The sequence below is a fragment of the Ahaetulla prasina genome, chromosome 5, assembly GCF_028640845.1.
Source record: "Ahaetulla prasina isolate Xishuangbanna chromosome 5, ASM2864084v1, whole genome shotgun sequence".
Taxonomy (NCBI): Eukaryota; Metazoa; Chordata; class Lepidosauria; order Squamata; family Colubridae; genus Ahaetulla; species Ahaetulla prasina.
Window position 1 is genome coordinate 109,434,223 of NC_080543.1, and position 17,016 is coordinate 109,451,238.

Here is a 17,016-nt window from a genome sequence, read left to right on the forward strand (position 1 = left end):
ATAATCTTGAAACCATGATTAGTTTTATTTTGTGTCGTGTCGGGATTCCATATATTTTATCTATGATTTAGTGCAACTTCAAATCCACGTTTACCAGTTTCATCTTAAACTACAAACTGACTTGATAAAAATAGAACTGCAAGTTTTGAAACTATTACCAGCACCTGAGTCTATGTTGAAAGAGAAGGCAGGAATCATGTAAGTTTAAGGTTTGTTCATGTTACAAAAACATTCTGATTACCATAACACATGAATGCAACCACTATTTTTTTCCCACTTTAATTTTAAAATATTTTTCCATATCAAGGTAAATTCTTTACAATACTGGTACGTAGGTTCAAACGAGAAAAGAAAAATATGTATCCATATCTATATTAAAATATGCAGACTGTGTATAATACGATTCTGTAATATTATGTGCTATCGTATATTCCTTATATTATTTAATAGTTCAGATTTATTCTGAATTATTTGAATATTTATAATTGATACCATAGGGTAAATACTTTTAAATCATAAGAGTTGATGTTTGGCTGCAGATCATATGAGGGTGTACCTATTTTCCCATATCTGTGTCTTTAAATGATTGCATCAGAATGCTAACAACCTGACTTGACCTTTTCAAATTAGCATAATATAACTAAAATGTGAGTAGAAGACCATACATCGCAATACCATCTTCAATGGAGTGACTAAAATAAAGCAACTAAAAATGTAGGTGGTTTAGATCAAAGCTCTACACCTTTGTACATGCACCAATAGCAGAAAAATATATAAAAAGGCAGGACTTGGATCCACAGTTGCACCTGCAATTTTGGCCTTTTGATATTACATTGTAGATGACATTGCTATATTGACTTAATTTTAGACAGGGACAATCTCTATAAAGAAAATTGAGTACAATGTGTAAAAGTGAGCAGACAGCAGATGGATTGTCTTGCAAGCAACAACAGAATAGCAGTTTTGGAGGTTTTCTCGACCAATTCCCCTGCTCAAATAGGAAACTCTATCCCATAAGGGACAAATGGTTGCCCAAACTGTTCTTAAAAATCCCCAGTGTTGGAGCACCCGTAACTTTTGGAGGCAACTTGTTCCATTGATTAATCTGTCAGGAAATTTCTCCTTAGTTCTAGGTTGGTTCTCTCCTTGATTAAGTTTCCATCCATTGTTTCTTGTCCTGCTTTCAGGTGGTTTGGAGAATAGATTGAGCCCCAATGTTCTCTTCCACAGAGCTACAGTATGAATGGAAGTGAAGTGAAGCAGACTCAACATCTAGGAAAACGTTGGTTCATAAACACATGGACTCCACTTGATTTCTCTTCACTTTGTTTTCTGGCAGCTTTCGTGGTGATTTGGTTCCTCTCAAAATCAACAGTCCCAGCTAAAGTTATAAAATCTCTCTCTTTTAAGAACTGCTGCAGCTAAAGAAGATATTTCTAGCTATATGATGAACACCCATATGTGAATTTTCAATGCATGAACACAACATGGAATATGCTAAGCAGAGATAGCTATCTTCATACGCTGTATTTACAGTACAACACTTTGTGTCCTTATTCAATATTAATGCTACAATCGTAGACATTTCTCTTGCTAACAATGAAAACATCTAGGAACACGCTAAATACATATATTATTTTTCATTTAGAAATGATCTTATTTTATGCTCAAATGCCAAATGTGAATTTTTGAAATATCTTATTCTAAAAAAATACAACTTTAAGATACAAATAAAGATAGCTGGAATATCTGAGCACGTGTTTGAACAGAGTTCATTAATGATTAGTAAGTCCATGTGGCTGTAAAGGATAGAAAGAAAAACACTTAGAAACACTAATGTGAACATTAATAGCTCCTGAGCTTAAACACATGTTGATAAAACCAAAATAAAAAATTCTAAACATATTTGATATATTCCTGTTATCTCAGAAGTACTGCAGTAAGTGCTGATAACTTTAAAATTAGCATATGACTGCAAGATTTTTCAGCCCAATAATCACCAGGATTAATCTGGCTGGATGGAGATGTGTATGGTATGTGTTTCCTTCTCCCTCATCATTTCATAGTTGTCTGTCCTGAAAACTGCAGGCTTAGTGGTAAAAAGCCATTGTCCCAGATAGGTTCTTTGTGCTCATTCTTTTCTCTCTCCACCCCCACCCTCCAGAATCTACAATAATTTCAAAGAACTCTTAGTATTTTCTGCTGCTCTGACAAATGTAGAGATACAATCCAAACATTTTTTTATTTATACATGCACACAAAGAGAGAGAAAAAGCTGTTTCTTGTAATCTGGATTTGTAATACCGTGTTTCCCCCAAAATAAGACAAGGTCTTATATTAATTTTTGCTCCAAATGACTCATCATGGCTTATTTTCTGGTTAGGTCTTATTTTGGGGAAAATACAGTACTAAACACCTCCGTCTGCTGATGATCTTAACTGGAGCTTATTTTTGGGGTAGGGCTTTTATTACGAGCATCCTGAAAAATCATGCTAATGCTAAGGAAGAGGCTATTCCTGGGAGGGATGAGCAAAAAATATTAGAGTGTCAAGAGTATATGAAAGGTCACTCAACACACAAGCAGGCACCTTTTTTGAGCAACGGTGATATAAAAAGATCGGGAGGTTGAAGATTATTTAATGACAATGGCAAAGGCATAACTATATACTGAGTTGGAGAAAGCAGTGGTATAAACCACTCTCAAGAAAACTATACGGATAGAAAATATAAACTGATGAGTTGTGGGAACTATAAAACAATCAGTCATCCAGGTCATGGTTGTCCAAAAGATGCTTTTTTCAAGAGGCAACTGGACTTTTTGGGTTTTCTTTGAAGACATTTAACTTCTCATCCAAGAAACTTCTTCAGCTGAGAACTGAAGAAGCTTCTTGGATGAAAAGCGAAACATCTTCAAAAACAACAACAACAACAACAATCAGAAAGTCCAGTTGCCTCTTGAAAAGGCACATTTGGGATATCAATGTGGTTGAAAAGAGCTGACAATGAATTGATGACGCATGATCAATCAGCCATTCAGTCCAGAACATTCCAGGACACATGTATGTTTAAGAAAGCTGCAAATTGAATATATTTCTACAAAAATTCAGGAAGAACAAGTATTTCCTGAATACTTCATATTGGAAGTTACTTGGAATATAGCTTACCTTTAACTTTAGAATAACATGGTGAACAGTGCACTCTGTTCTTGTAAATCCAGATACTATCTCCTGCCTCCAGGTTTTCTAAACTTGCTTTGCAGATTTCACACTTAAAGACATGGAATTAAAAATCTTTAGTGGCAAAAGCCAGACAAGAAAAAACATATCTGCCAGTCATTTTTAATACAATTTTAGCTTGCCTTACATCTTTATTTCATTATAATTTTACTATGATTTAAAATATTTCAGAGAAATTCAAGCACCAATATTCATTTTCTGTATGAATGTACTTTGTTATTGGGCTAAAATCTACTGAACTAACACTGTAATCTTTCCACATTTTGGCTATGTAACTTTACAATCACCCAGCATTCTAAAGATAAATGATAAATTTAGGAGAGATTTTACACTGAAGCTTAACATTCATTCATGTCAGTGTGAATGCAGCTAGCAGTGATGGTCCAAAATCTCAAGTAAAGATTTCTTTTATTCCCTCGATTTTTGTAACTGGGTACACCAGAACGACCTTCAAAAAAGCACAAACTTTGTTATTGAATTTCTATATGGTTCCATGATCAGACCCATGATTTCAGATTTGCCTAATTGCATTCGGTTTAAATCTATCTTTTCTCCTTCAGAGGAATTCCCTAAATCTGATTTAGCAAGTTTATAGAGAGCTGGAACGAATATGTCCAAACACGAAAACAACTACAGTATGTTTATTAGATTTTTAGCCCATCTCACTACTTTGTAAATAACTCATGCTAGCAAATGTATGTAATATTTTTTCCTGTTCCTATTTTCCCCAACAACATCCCTGTAAGGTGGGCTGGGCTAAGAGAGTGGCTGGCCCAAAGTCAACCCAGCTGGTGTTTGTGCCTACGTTGGGGCTAGAACTAACTCTTTTGGTTTCTAGCCCGGTGCCTTAACTTCTAGACCAAACTGGCTGGCTTACTGTACTTCCAGCAATCATTCAAAAAACTTGTCTCTTCCACAATTTGAAATATTAATGCAATCAGGATTTTATCACCATGTTCTAGAATTTTAGAACAATTCATGGCTCCTGAAGCCTTGAATAATTTCACATGGCAATACAAGAAAGCTTGGACCAAACGGGAGGAGACCACATTTTCGTGACTAGCATTAGCTTAGTTTCTAGGCCAACACCTTAACCACTATACCAAAATGGGTGTCTATGCACATCTATACACCTTTGTATGTACATTGGCCTATTTTAGGACAGTCAGTGAAACAGCCTTCTTACCTTGAAGCAAGTTGCATGACAGCAAATCTGGAGAGCTTCGAGAATCATTTTAGTGTCTGTGCCCAATGGCTTCCGGCAATAGGTACACAATTCTTTGTCATTAATAGCCCTTTGAGAAAAAAAAGGTATAGATTTCTCACACTTATTGGAAGAACTAGTGCATACAGCCACCACTCATATCCTAAAGCAGTGATGGCTAACCTTTTCTGGACCGAGTGCCCAAAGCTTGTGCATGCACACACAAATGTGTGCATGCACGCACCCGCAAAATGCAATGCATGCATGGCCTCGCGCATGCGCCCAACCTCCGGCACATGCGTGCATGACTCCCACCATGCATGCACAGCAGAGTCCCAAAGACCAGCTGGCTGGTGAGAGGTGCATGCGCTAGTGGTGGGATTCAGCCAGTTCGCACCTATTCGAGAGAACCAGTTGTTAACTTTCTAAGCAGTTCGAAGTACCGGTTGTTGGAAGAAATCTTATTTTGTGCTTTTCCCACTTTACAGGGCTAATCCTGTAAGGAAGGCAGGAAGGAAGCATTCTGGTGTTGTTTCTAGCCTAATCTTTATTGCCCTGCTTACAGAAACTGCCTCTCTCGTTCACCCTTATTACATTGTAATAGCTAAGGCAAAGCACACATCGACGTGAGTGATGTTGAGTTGGCCATGCCCACACAGTCACATGACCACCGAGCCACCAACCCAATTGGTCATTAGGGCAAAGAACCGGTTGTTAAATTATTTGAATCCCACCACTGGTGTGAGCATGCACAGCAGAGCTGAGCTGGGGCGACGACTTGTGTGCCCACAGAGAGGGTGCTGCATGCCACCTCTGGCATATGTGCCAAAGGTTTGCCATCATGGTCCTAAAGTATTAGCATCCTCAGAGACTCACACTTGCCCTGAACCATGATTCCACTAATTATATGGATAGTAAATGTTTCCTGAAGAGGAAATGCAGGCTAACCCAGATAGTTGAAAATAAAGCTATTCGTAGTTTAGCCTTGATAAAATAAGGTTGCAACTTTTAGTGTCATGGCTCGATACAATATTTAACACTTCCTGCTTGTGTCAGAATGCACTTTTTCTTCAAGTTCAGCTCAGCTCTTGATCCCATACATAGTTTTTTCTTTTAACAACAGTGGTTTTGCTTCTGCCTCCTTCGGGGATGTTTTCAATTAGCCCACTCTAGACAACCATGTCTGGTAGTTGGCGAGACTTCTGAAGAGAATGGTGGACTTAGACCACTTTGCTTTTAGAGGAACCAACAATTCCAGTAGAAAGTGGAATCGGTGAAGCAACCAGCTCCCTGAATCCCACTCGGACTTGAGATTGCCCACAGGAATCCTTACAGATGTTTCCGTGATGAGAAGGTAAACTAGCAGTATCCAGTGTGTTTTATAGCTCTCGGAGTCAGGAGAGACAGCTTTGCCCAAGCTATGGCCAGAGCCTTTCATAAGGATAGTGAGTTCACCCCACCTCCCTTCTTAATCGCTTATATTGGAAATGGCTTGTTAATAGCTTTTGGAACATTAAGAACTTCCAGAATGAAGGTTTTTATTATACTGAATGACAGAATAGGAATGCAGGGCAAAATAGAATAGAATTTTTATTGGCCAAGTGTGATTGGACACACAAGGAATTTGTCTTGGTGTATATGCTCCAGTAGGTAAGAAATTGATTTTAAAAAACACTTATCCACTTCAGATGAGTTCAAATCACCAGGACTAGATGGTTTACATCCCAGGGTACAGAAGTAGCTGGCAGATGTGACCTTGGAACCACTGAACAACATATTTCAAGACTCCTGGAGTACAGGGCTAGAGGACTGGAAAAGAGCTGATGAAATTCCAATCTGCAAGAAGGAGAAAAAAGTAGATCCAGGAAAATACAAAACTATCAGCTAGACATCAATACCTGGGACCATCTTAGAAAAGATATCAAGCAGCAGATTTGTGAGCACCTAGAAATGAACAGAGCGATCACTACAAATCACCGGGGTTTGTTAAAAACAGATCGTTTCAGATGAAGATCGTTTGCTTTCTTTGATAAAATGGCTAAATTTGTGAATCAAGGGAAATGCTGTGGATATAGTTTACTTGGACTCCAATAAGACATTTCACAAATTAACAGAATAACAGAGTTGGAAGGGATCTTGGAGGTCTTCTCATCCAATCCACTACTCAAGCAGGAGACCCTACACCATTCTGAACAAATGGTTGTCCAATCTCTTCTTAAAAACCTCTGGTGATAGAACATCCACAACTTCTGAAGGCAAGCCGTTCCACTGATTGACTGTTCTCACTGTCAGGAAATTTTTCCTTAGTTCTATGTTGGTTCTCTCCTTGACTAGTTTCCATTCATTGTTTCTTGTCCTGTCTTCCAGTGATTTGGAAGATAGATTGATGCCCTCTTCTTTGAGGCAGTTGCTCAAATATTCGAAGACTGCTTTCATGCAACCCCTAGTCCTTTTTTCACTAGACTAAACCTACCCAATTCCTGCAACTGTTCTTCATATGTTTTAGCTTCCAGCCCCCTAATTATCTTTGTTGCTGTTTTCTGCACTCTTTCCAGAGTCTCAACATCTTTTTTATATTGTGGTGACTACAACTGCATACAGTATTCCAAGAGGTATTAACACTTCACATGAAGTTGATTCTATCCCTCTGTTAATGCGGGATTGCATTGGCTTTTCTTGGTAGCTGTCGCGCACTTCTGGCTCATATTTCGGTGGTTGTCTACTAGGACTCCTAGATCTGTCCCCCAGTTACTGCTATTGAGACAGGTTCCACCTATTCCAGGGGTCTCCAACCTTGGCAACTTTAAGCCTGGAGGACTTCAACTCTTAGAATTCCCCAGCCAGCAAAGCTGGCTGGGAAATTCTGGGAGTTGAAGTTCTACAGGCTTAAAGTTGCCAAGGTTGGAGACCCCTGACCTATTCTATACCTGTACATTTGGCTTCTCTTGCCTAAACATTTCTGAATTTCTGGATTGCATTTCATTAGATAGGGCCCAGCGTTCAAGTGTGTTGAGATCCTTTTGGATCTTGAGCCTACCTTCTGGGATGTTGGCTATTCCTACCAGCTTGGTATCATATGGACATTTGATGAGTTCCCCTTCTATTCCCTCATCTAAATAGTTTATGACGATATTGAAGAGCACTGGGCCTAAGACAGATCTTTGGGGTACCCCGCTGCTTACTTCCCTTCATAGTCCCTTCGTAGTTCCATTAAGGACTATACATTGAGTGCGATTTGTCAGTCAGTTTACAAATCCCTCTGGTAGTGATGTTCTCTATCCCACATTTCTCTAACTTACTAAGAAGTAGGTTATGGTCTACTTGGTCAAATGCTTTACTGAAATCCAACACAAATGCTATGTCGACAGAATTTCACTGGTCCACTAGTTTAGTCATATTGTTAAAGAATGAAATAAGATTAGTTTGGCATGATCTGTTTTTGACAAACCCATCTTGGCTTCTGGTTATAATCTTGCTTGCTTTTTGATGTTTGTGGATCTGTTGCTTGATTATCCTTTCCTGGATCTTCCCAGGTATTGATGTTAGGCTGATTGGTTTGTAGTTTCCTGGATCTGTCCCCCCCCCTTTTTTTTTTTTTAAAAGATGGGAACTACATCAGCTCTTTTCAGTCTTCTTGTGCCCCAGGATCTTTGAAAGACCTGGTTCAATGGTTCAGAGATCACATCTGCCAGGTCCTTCAGAGCTCTGGGATGTAATCCATCAAGTCCTAGTGATTTAAACTCATGTAGGGTGGACAGGTGCTGTCATACCATTTTCTTGCCTATTTTAATTTGTATTTCTAGTCTGTTTTTTATGGTTCTGTTTTTGGTAGGTTGGGCTATTTTTTCCTTTTGCGTGAAGAAAGATGCAAAGAATGAATAAAGCAGCTCTACTTTCTCCCTGCTGCTCTTTGCTTCATTGCCAACTTCTTTTATTGTTTCCTTGACTTTTTTTTTTTTTGCTTTTTACATGTTCCTCAAACTTTGAGTGTTAATTTGTAGGCATCTGAGTCCTTTATAGCTGACCCTATATATGCTTCCTATCTGTCCTATTTTATATAAGTTTTTTTTCTTCAGCATCTTCATAAATGATCTAGATGAGGTGATAGAAAGGGAATTCATCAACTTTGCAGACAATAGCAAGTTGGGGGTGAATTGCCAGCACATTGGAAGATAGACTCAAGATTCAAAATGACCTTGACAGACTTGAGCATTGGACCCTAGCCAACAGATGTACTTCAGTTCAGAGAAAGGTGATGTCTTGCATTAGGCAGGAGAACCAAATGCTTAGGAATAGAATAGGAGGTGCCTGGCTCAACAGTAGTAATGGTGGAAGGGATCTTTGTGTTTCACTGCATACCAACTAAGCGTGAGCCAGCAGGGTACTGCAACAGCCAAAAAAGCCAATGCAGTCCTAAACTGCATCAACAGAGGGATAGTATCAAGATCAGGAGAAGTGATAGTACCATTCTATTCTGCCCAAATGAGGTCACACTTGGAATACTGTGTTCAGTTCTGGTCATCATCACAACACAAAAAGATGTGAAGGACCTACAAAGAGTGCAGAGAAGAGCAACAAAGATAGCAAAGATTCCTGATAAAGGTACTGGAAGCTTAATTGTATGATGAACAGTTAAAGGAGCTGATATGTCTAGCACCACGATGGCTGATATGTCTAGCACCACCTCTCTGTGGGCACGTGAGCCGTCGCCCCAGTTCAGCTCTGCCGCGCATGTGCACGTGCCTCCTGCAGGCCAACTGGTCTTCAGGTCGCTGTCGCACATGTGTAGGGGGCATGTGGGGGGGCCCACACATGCATGTGGGGGGCTGAGGTGTATGTAAGGGGCATGCGTTCATGCGGGGGGCGGGGCACATGCGGGGGCAATGTGCGCATGCAAGGGGCACTCCGGGGGGGCGTGCATGCATGTGGGGGGTAGGGCATTGCGGGGATGCATGCATGCACGGGGGGCACACAGGCATTGCATTTTGGGGGTTCAGGCGTGCTTTGGGCACTCAGTCCAGAAAAGGTTACCTGCCACTGGTCTAGCATAACGAAGAATAGGATTAGGGAAGCCATAATAGTTGTCTTCTGGTACCTGAGGGGTTGCCACAGAGAAGAGGGGGTTAACCTATTCTCCAAAGCACCTAAGAGAAGCAATGGAAGTTGATTAAAGAGAAATCCAATCTGAAACTACTGAGAAATTTCCTGACAGTATGAACATTTAATCAATGGAACAGCTTGCCTCCCAGAGTGGTGGGTGCTCCATCGCTTGAGATCTTCAAGGAAAGATTAGACAGCCATTTGTCCAAAATGGAATAAGATCTCTAGCCTTGGGCAAGGAGCTGGATTAGAAGATCTCCAACCCACTCCAGCCCTATGATTCGATGATTTTTAGATAAAATGAAAAGCTATGATATCGTAATTTCAGAGGAGATGAAGAGAGGATAAGAATGTATAGAATATCACTGGAAGGAATTAAAGAATATTTTCAATTTGTGATTTTAATAGTTGTTATTAGAATATTTCTTGAACACGTTTGAATGATGAGGTTTTAAAGATTTGTTTATAGAGAATACATGGGAAGAACAGTTTTTTTTTTCATTTTTAGACAAAATGACAACCTATTATGTAAAGTAAAGGAAATTAATTTACTTATTTAAAGTTTTCTTAATATATATAAAACAAACAATAACCATATATATATTATTTCTGGCAGCTTTAATGGACATTTCTTGGTTAAAATAGAAATATGAGGTTTTGTTGTTTGCCAATGGATAAACAATGAGAAATGGGATGAAAAGAGTTTTGGGTATAATATTAGAGAAGATGTTAATATATTGAAAATATTTACACTTGTCTTGATGAAAGGGGAAAATATTTCTGTCTAATTTTTATATATTTTTCCCCTTTTGTCCTGCTTCTTTCCCCTCCGTTTTGCACTGTTTTTTTCTTTTTTATATTTTTCTTAGTTTGTATTCCTTTATTTGTAATTTTAAATTTCAAAAAGAATTATTATAAAAGGACAATAGCTTTGATAATTGCTATCATCAGTATAAATTTAACTTGACAAACACTCCACTCATATAGTTCTAATACAATAATTTTTAGTGAAATCAATTCATTGAACTGAAATATATTCATATGTGAACACAGAAAATCCTTACTTATCGGAAGTAGAATAAAAAACAGTTTTAATAGATGTTCTGGGAACACAGTCTTCAACAGCAGCTCAAAGAAGCTGGCTATAATATAATACCTTTGTTCTAAAATCTAAATGCATATTTTTTTGAAAAAACATTGCTGTTCAAGTGTGCAGTCCGGAAGATAAAACATAACATCAGATAAAAGATAATACACATTTCTTGCAAAGCTCCCATTATTTTTAGATCTCATGCAGAAAAAGTGCTCTCAATGTGGATTATTCTTAACAGATTTCTAAAATCAGAAAAATGCATATGAACATCTAGTCCTCAGCTTATGACCATAATGAAGCCTGCGCATTGCACTCATAAGTCATGGCAGTCGTATAGGTGGGTCACCCATGTGACTGACCTGATTTTATGATCTTTTTTACAGTAATTATTAAGTGAATCACCATGTTGTTAAGTGAATCTACAATTGTTAAGTGAATCAATTGTTTGCTATGGAGCTATTTTGTCAAAATCAGAAGCAAATGCCATGTTATTCCCCATCAATTCCTACTAAGACATTGTATCAATAGTGCAACTTTGCAGGAATAAGGAAATATGTTTAGAACCAATCATTGCTCCCGACATAAACTCCAAATTGTATTGTTGTAGTACAAAATGCCTCTGAGATCTGGACTGCCTGCGAAAGCGATATATTATCTCAATATATAGACGGAACCTTTATGTATACCGTGTTTCCCAGAAAATAAGACCCTGTCTTATATTTTTTTGAACCCTGAAATAAGCGCTTGGCCTTATTGCCTTGCACTCAAAAGCCCGATTGGGCTTATTATCAGGGGAGGTCTTATTTTGGGGGAAACAGGGTAGAAGCTTCATCATGAAGGAATTATGATTAAAAAGTACTCAAGATACAGAGTCTGGAAACAACAAAACAGTACAGGGGTTTTCATGTACAGGTAATCCTTGACTTACAACCACAATTGGGCCTGGAATTTCAGCTGTAAAGTGATGCAGCCATTAAGTGAGTCATCATGTAACCAGATCCAATTTTATGATTATTTTTACCATGATTGTAAAGCAAATCATACAGTCCTTAAGGGAATTGTACACTTATTAAGCTGTTGTGGTCCTCCAGCAGCCTGCAGAGCTGGCAGCAGAGTCGAACAGCGATGAGGCTGAGGAAGAACATGGGCCAGTCCTGGAGGCTGGGGAAGGCCCGAATGAGGACTCTGCATTGGAGGCAGAGATGGGGCCAGGGCCATCGGGGAGTGATGTTTGGACTCCGGAGCCTCCAGAGGCTGACAATAGAGAGGCAGAGGAATAGGAGGAGCCTGTTCCTAGTGCATGCATAAGAAGAGCTGCCAGAAGGCAAGAACAGCTAAAGCAAAGAGGATGACTTGGGAGTAGAGCCAAGAGATGATTAGCCCCTCCCATAAGGCTTAAAAGACCAGCAACGGCTCTTGGGCTCTCTGACGGAAAACAATATTGATAGACTTGTTTCTTGTCTTGCTGCATTTATTTCTTGTCAGCGTCTTCTGCTTCTGAACTTTTGAAAAAGAAAAGCCTTTGGCAGTTTGCCTAATTAGACCAAGGTTGGTGATAAGATTGAAGACTTGTGTTATGAAGTATTTGTTTTGAATTAGTTTGGATGATGATAAGAATGAGTTTAATTCTCAGCTGTTCTAATAAAGTCTGTTTGTTTTTGAACTGATTGCGTCTAATAATATCTACTTGGGCCTGGGTCACAACATAAGCAGATCTGGCTTACCCTATCGATTTTGCTGGTGGGCAACAGGGAAGTCACAAATTGTGATCAACTGACCGCAGGATGCTGCAACATAGTAAATGGAAGTTGGTTGCAAAGGCCTCTAATCATGAACATTGCACAGGGGTTGTTTGAACAATTTGAGGGTGGGTTATAAGTCATCTTTTTCAGTACTGTCTTAACTTTGAACTATTGTTAAACAAATGGTTGTAAGTCGAGGAGTTGTAGTTGTGATATTTTAGTTGTAGTTGTGATATTTCTATAGCTAGTCCTCAACTCACAACAGTTCATTTAGTAACCGTTCAAAATTGCAATGGCACTGGAAAAAGTGACTTATGACCGTTTTTTACTGTTATGACCTTTGCAACATCCCCATGATCATGTAATCATAGTTCAGATGCTTGGCAACTGGTTCATACTTATGACCGTTGTAGCGTCCCGGGGTCATGTGATCCCCTTTTGTGACCTTCTGACAAGCAGAATCAAAGGGAGAAACCAGATTCACTTAACAACCAGGTTACTTACTTATCAGCTGCATTGAATCACTTAACAAATGTGGCAAGGAAGGTCATAAAATGGGGCAAAACTCACTTAACAAATGTCTCACCTAACAACAGAAATGGGGCTCCATTATGGTCTTAAGTCGAGGACTACCTGTATTTGGTTTCACATTTCGTATTTTCCTGCTCAAGTTGTACCACATTTGCACATATGCACCAAGACAAATTCCTTGTGTGTCCAATCACATTTGGCCAATAAAAAAATTCTATTCTATTCTATTCTATTCTATTTGTGTCCAACCACAGCAATTAAATTAACAGTCACAAACTGGAAGTACAGACTTACCTTTGATTGTTTCGATCTTTGACTTCAATGAAACTGTCCAGATCAGAGCTGATTTAGGAACAAAATAAGATAAGTACAAAAGACTGCAAAGATTTCAATAATTATTGAGCAGGAGGTTTTCGTTTATTTTAATATATTTGTTTTAATATTATTTGCTTTTTTATATTAGTAGCATTTTATTATTGCTCAACTTAAATTTCGTTTTTAGTGAAAGGATGGAATATAAATTTAACAATTTATCGTAAATATGCATCATAGTAACAATGTTTGCAAGTAAAGACTGTATATATATTATCCCCTGATAATAAGCCCAGTCGGGCTTTTGAGCTCATGCGCTAAAATAAGCCCTGCTCTGAAAATGAACCCTCCCCAAAAATATTTAAATGTATGCACAGCGGTCCCCACCATTTCCTCTGGTTAGGGTTAGGGAGATAGAGCTAGAAATCAGGTAAGATGGCAAGAGGAGCCCCGTCTTGCTCCATGTGCCCCAAAATAATAAGACATCCCCACCATTTCCTCTGGTTAGGGTTAGGGAGATAGAGCTAGAAATCAGGTAAGATGGCAAGAGGAGCCCCGTCTTGCTCCTCTTGCCATCTTCCATGTGCCCCAAAATAATAACATCCCCAAAAATAAGGGCAAGCACTTATTTCGAGGTTCAAAAAACATATAAGACAGGGTCTTGTTTTTGGAGAAACACGGTATATTCAGTGAAACCTTATTGGATCTCAGTATAATTAACTCTGAATGCAATAGATCTTCTATATTGATTTGTATCACTTGCATAATGAAATAATTTTATGCAAATAAAATAATTTGTGATCTTTGTGATGCTATCACACAAGCAAAGTCCAATAGTTTAATCATTTACTTTCTTATAACTAATGGACAGAACGTTGCCAAATTAAAGCTATAACTTTCTGATCTACTAGATCAATGGCCCCCAACCTTTGGGGCACCAGGGACCAGTTCTGTGGAGAGAAGTTTTTTCCACGGACCAGAGGGGGCATGGTTTCACATGCTGCCTGTATCCCATGGATGGGGCTTCGCTTTTTTGCGTTGCCTGGTTTCTGGTATGCTGCGGCCCAGTGCTAGTCCACGGACTGGAGGTTTGGGGACCTCTGTACTAGATCTTAAGAGATTCTAAGTTGTGGCTATCCTGAACTTCTTTCCCATTCCCACATCCAGCTCAGGACTACACAGGATCTTCACGTTGGCCTCTTTCTCTGTGTTGCTAAAACTCTCCCCCATTGTTTTCCCAGGAGCACATTTGATCACAGGTGCAAATGGTACAACGTTGTTTTTTGACTATTTACAGTCCTTCCCATAGTAAAATCATATAAATGATGCAAAACATCCTGATGATACAGTTTCATATTTAAAAGGTATTTGTGAATATCTCATTTGAATTTTACTCATAATTAGTCCTTTAAAGCAGGGGTCTCCAACCTTGGCAACTTTAAGCCTGGAGGACTTCAGCTCCCAGAATTCCCCAGCTGGGGAATTGCTGGCTGGGGGATTCTGGGAATTGAAGTCCTCCAGGCTTAAAGTTGCCAAGGTTGGAGACCCCTACTTTAAAGCAAGGTTTCATTTATATATATACATATACTAACAATTCAGTAAGAAACTATAGCATTGGTAACTTTATGAAGGAATGCCTGATAAAACAGCTATCACCAATATTTGATTCATACTATTTTGAAAGAATGAGATAATTTTTCAAAACTAGATTCATTAATATAATGTAATGTATAATGCCTAATTCAATTTTACATTACATTAATATAATGTAATGTATAATGCCTAATTCAATTTTACAATTTAGAACTTACCGTCTGCCTTTCTGGTTTGATATAGGACTCACTTCAATGAGATCCTCCACATCCTGATATCCGCTAAGATGAAAGAAAAACCAAAGTAATTTATTCTTCATAGTGTTTGAATTTTGTTTACTAGAGAGATAAAACAGTTGGAGGAAGTACTACTCTCTAAAGCAAGGGTGTCAAATTCGTGGCTGGATACATCACGCGTTGGCCACGCCAAGGGTTTAGCAAAGGGGGGGGATACATCACATGACACCGTGATGACACGAGTTTGACACCCCTGTTCTAAAGTCCATGGTTTGATCTTACTACATGAGAGTAACTTTGCAAGATTAAGAAAGTATTTTAGGTTTGTGAATAATGTGCCCACTGATGTTATTACTAGAAATTTCTGCTAGAGGTGAAGCCTTGAAAAATAATAGGGAGATATCACATTGATGTGGTATGAAATATTGTTGCTGATAAAAAAAGTTTAATAATGCATTTTTGCATAATTCATGCTTTGATACTTGGGAATTTAGTAGAGCCAGAAAACTTCCTATCATCATGATATTCTATGGATTTTTTTCCTAGATATGAACTGGAACCGAAACAGAGACTTAACCATGATCAGTTTCATCTCTGACTTTAGAGAAAGTGTCCAGGTTTTGCCTCTTTAGAAATGAAAGTAGACAGATAATTAATTGAAATATTGTGCATTTCAATAATATTTCATTGCTTTTAATATATCAGTAACAATATTGGATTTATCTGCATTATCTGCATTGTTTGTTAGCCAATTTAAAGATGGGGAAAGAAAAGTATCCAAGCATGAAGAAAAAAATGCTTCTTTGGCTTGACATATTTCAGAAATTATCTCTTTTTTCAATAGCACTGTAAAAAAAGTAATAATAAATATCAAAAATGACTTACAATTTGCACAAATTATAATATAGATTAAAAGGGGGCCGTGTCTCCTTATTTATATTCAAAATAATTAGGTAAAAATCTAAAATGGATTAACTTTATGTTACAGATATCAAATAATTTGACAGAGATTAAAAACATTTTGATCTTTATTTGTAGAAATCCTATGTCAAAAACAAGAATATTGCTAGAGCATAAAAATATATCAATTTAGCTTCTATACATATCTGTTAAATTTATATATTGTTTCATATATGCATGCACACATATACATACATACTCTCTCTCTCTCTCTCTCACACACACACACACACACACACACACACAGTTTTACTTTTTTTATGTGTGTGCATTTGAGTCAATGTTGACTCCTGCCAACTACCTGGCCAGGTCCCCGCAGATTATTTGGCAAGAATTCAGAAGTAGTTTGCCCTGGTCTGCTTCCTAAGGCTGAGCGAGTGACTGGCCCACGGTCACCCAGCTGGCTCATGATCTCCTGTTTCTAGCCTGCGGCCTTAACTGCTATATCAAATTGGAGGGAGGATGAGGATGGAAATCAGAAAGTCCACAGCACTAAAGAGTTTAGCCTTTTGAGTCAAAAGCTTAGGAATCATAGAATCATAGGGCTGGAAGCGACCTTGGAGGCCTTCTAGTCCAGCCCCTGCCTAAGGTAGGACTCATAGCAATAACACTTAGACTTCACAGTGCTTTACAGCCCTCTCTAAATGGTTTTCAGAGTCAACATATTGCCCCCCAACAATCTAGGCCCTCATTTTACCAAATGGGGATAGTAAAGGATGGAAGGTTGAGTCAACCTTGACCCGGTGAGACTTGAACTGCCGAACTGCTGGCAGTTGGCAGTCAGCAGAATTAACCTGCAATACTGCATTAACATCTGTAGTCATGAAAACCTTTGAAAGGCTAATGCTTTCATACCTGAAAACCATCATGGATCCGCTGTTAGACCCCTTGCAATTTGCATACCAAGCAAATAGATCAACAGATGATGCTGTTAATACGGCTCTGCACTACATCCTACAACATCTTGAATCTCCAAAGACCTACACAAGGATCCTCTTTGTAGACTTTA

The 17,016-nt window shown here is 38.6% G+C and overlaps 1 protein-coding gene across 4 annotated transcripts in view; it reads right to left on the reverse strand.

Annotated features, from left to right (window-relative positions):
- Positions 1–526: 526 nt before the first annotated feature.
- SCEL (sciellin) overlaps positions 527–17,016 on the reverse strand; it is a 55,318-nt gene continuing 38,828 nt past the window's right edge. For 3 of the 4 annotated variants that reach the window (XM_058185498.1, XM_058185497.1, XM_058185496.1), the window contains 5 exons: positions 15,030–15,092; positions 13,201–13,248; positions 4,423–4,531; positions 3,165–3,267; positions 527–1,799 (listed from right to left, as the gene is read on the reverse strand). In XM_058185498.1, the coding sequence (XP_058041481.1) occupies positions 1,783–1,799; positions 3,165–3,267; positions 4,423–4,531; positions 13,201–13,248; positions 15,030–15,092 (340 nt within the window). In that variant the 3' untranslated portion in view covers positions 527–1,782. Of the gene's footprint in view, positions 1,800–3,164; positions 3,268–4,422; positions 4,532–4,912; positions 6,277–13,200; positions 13,249–15,029; positions 15,093–17,016 lie in introns of those variants that run through there. The other variant, XM_058185499.1, reaches the window with a different exon arrangement.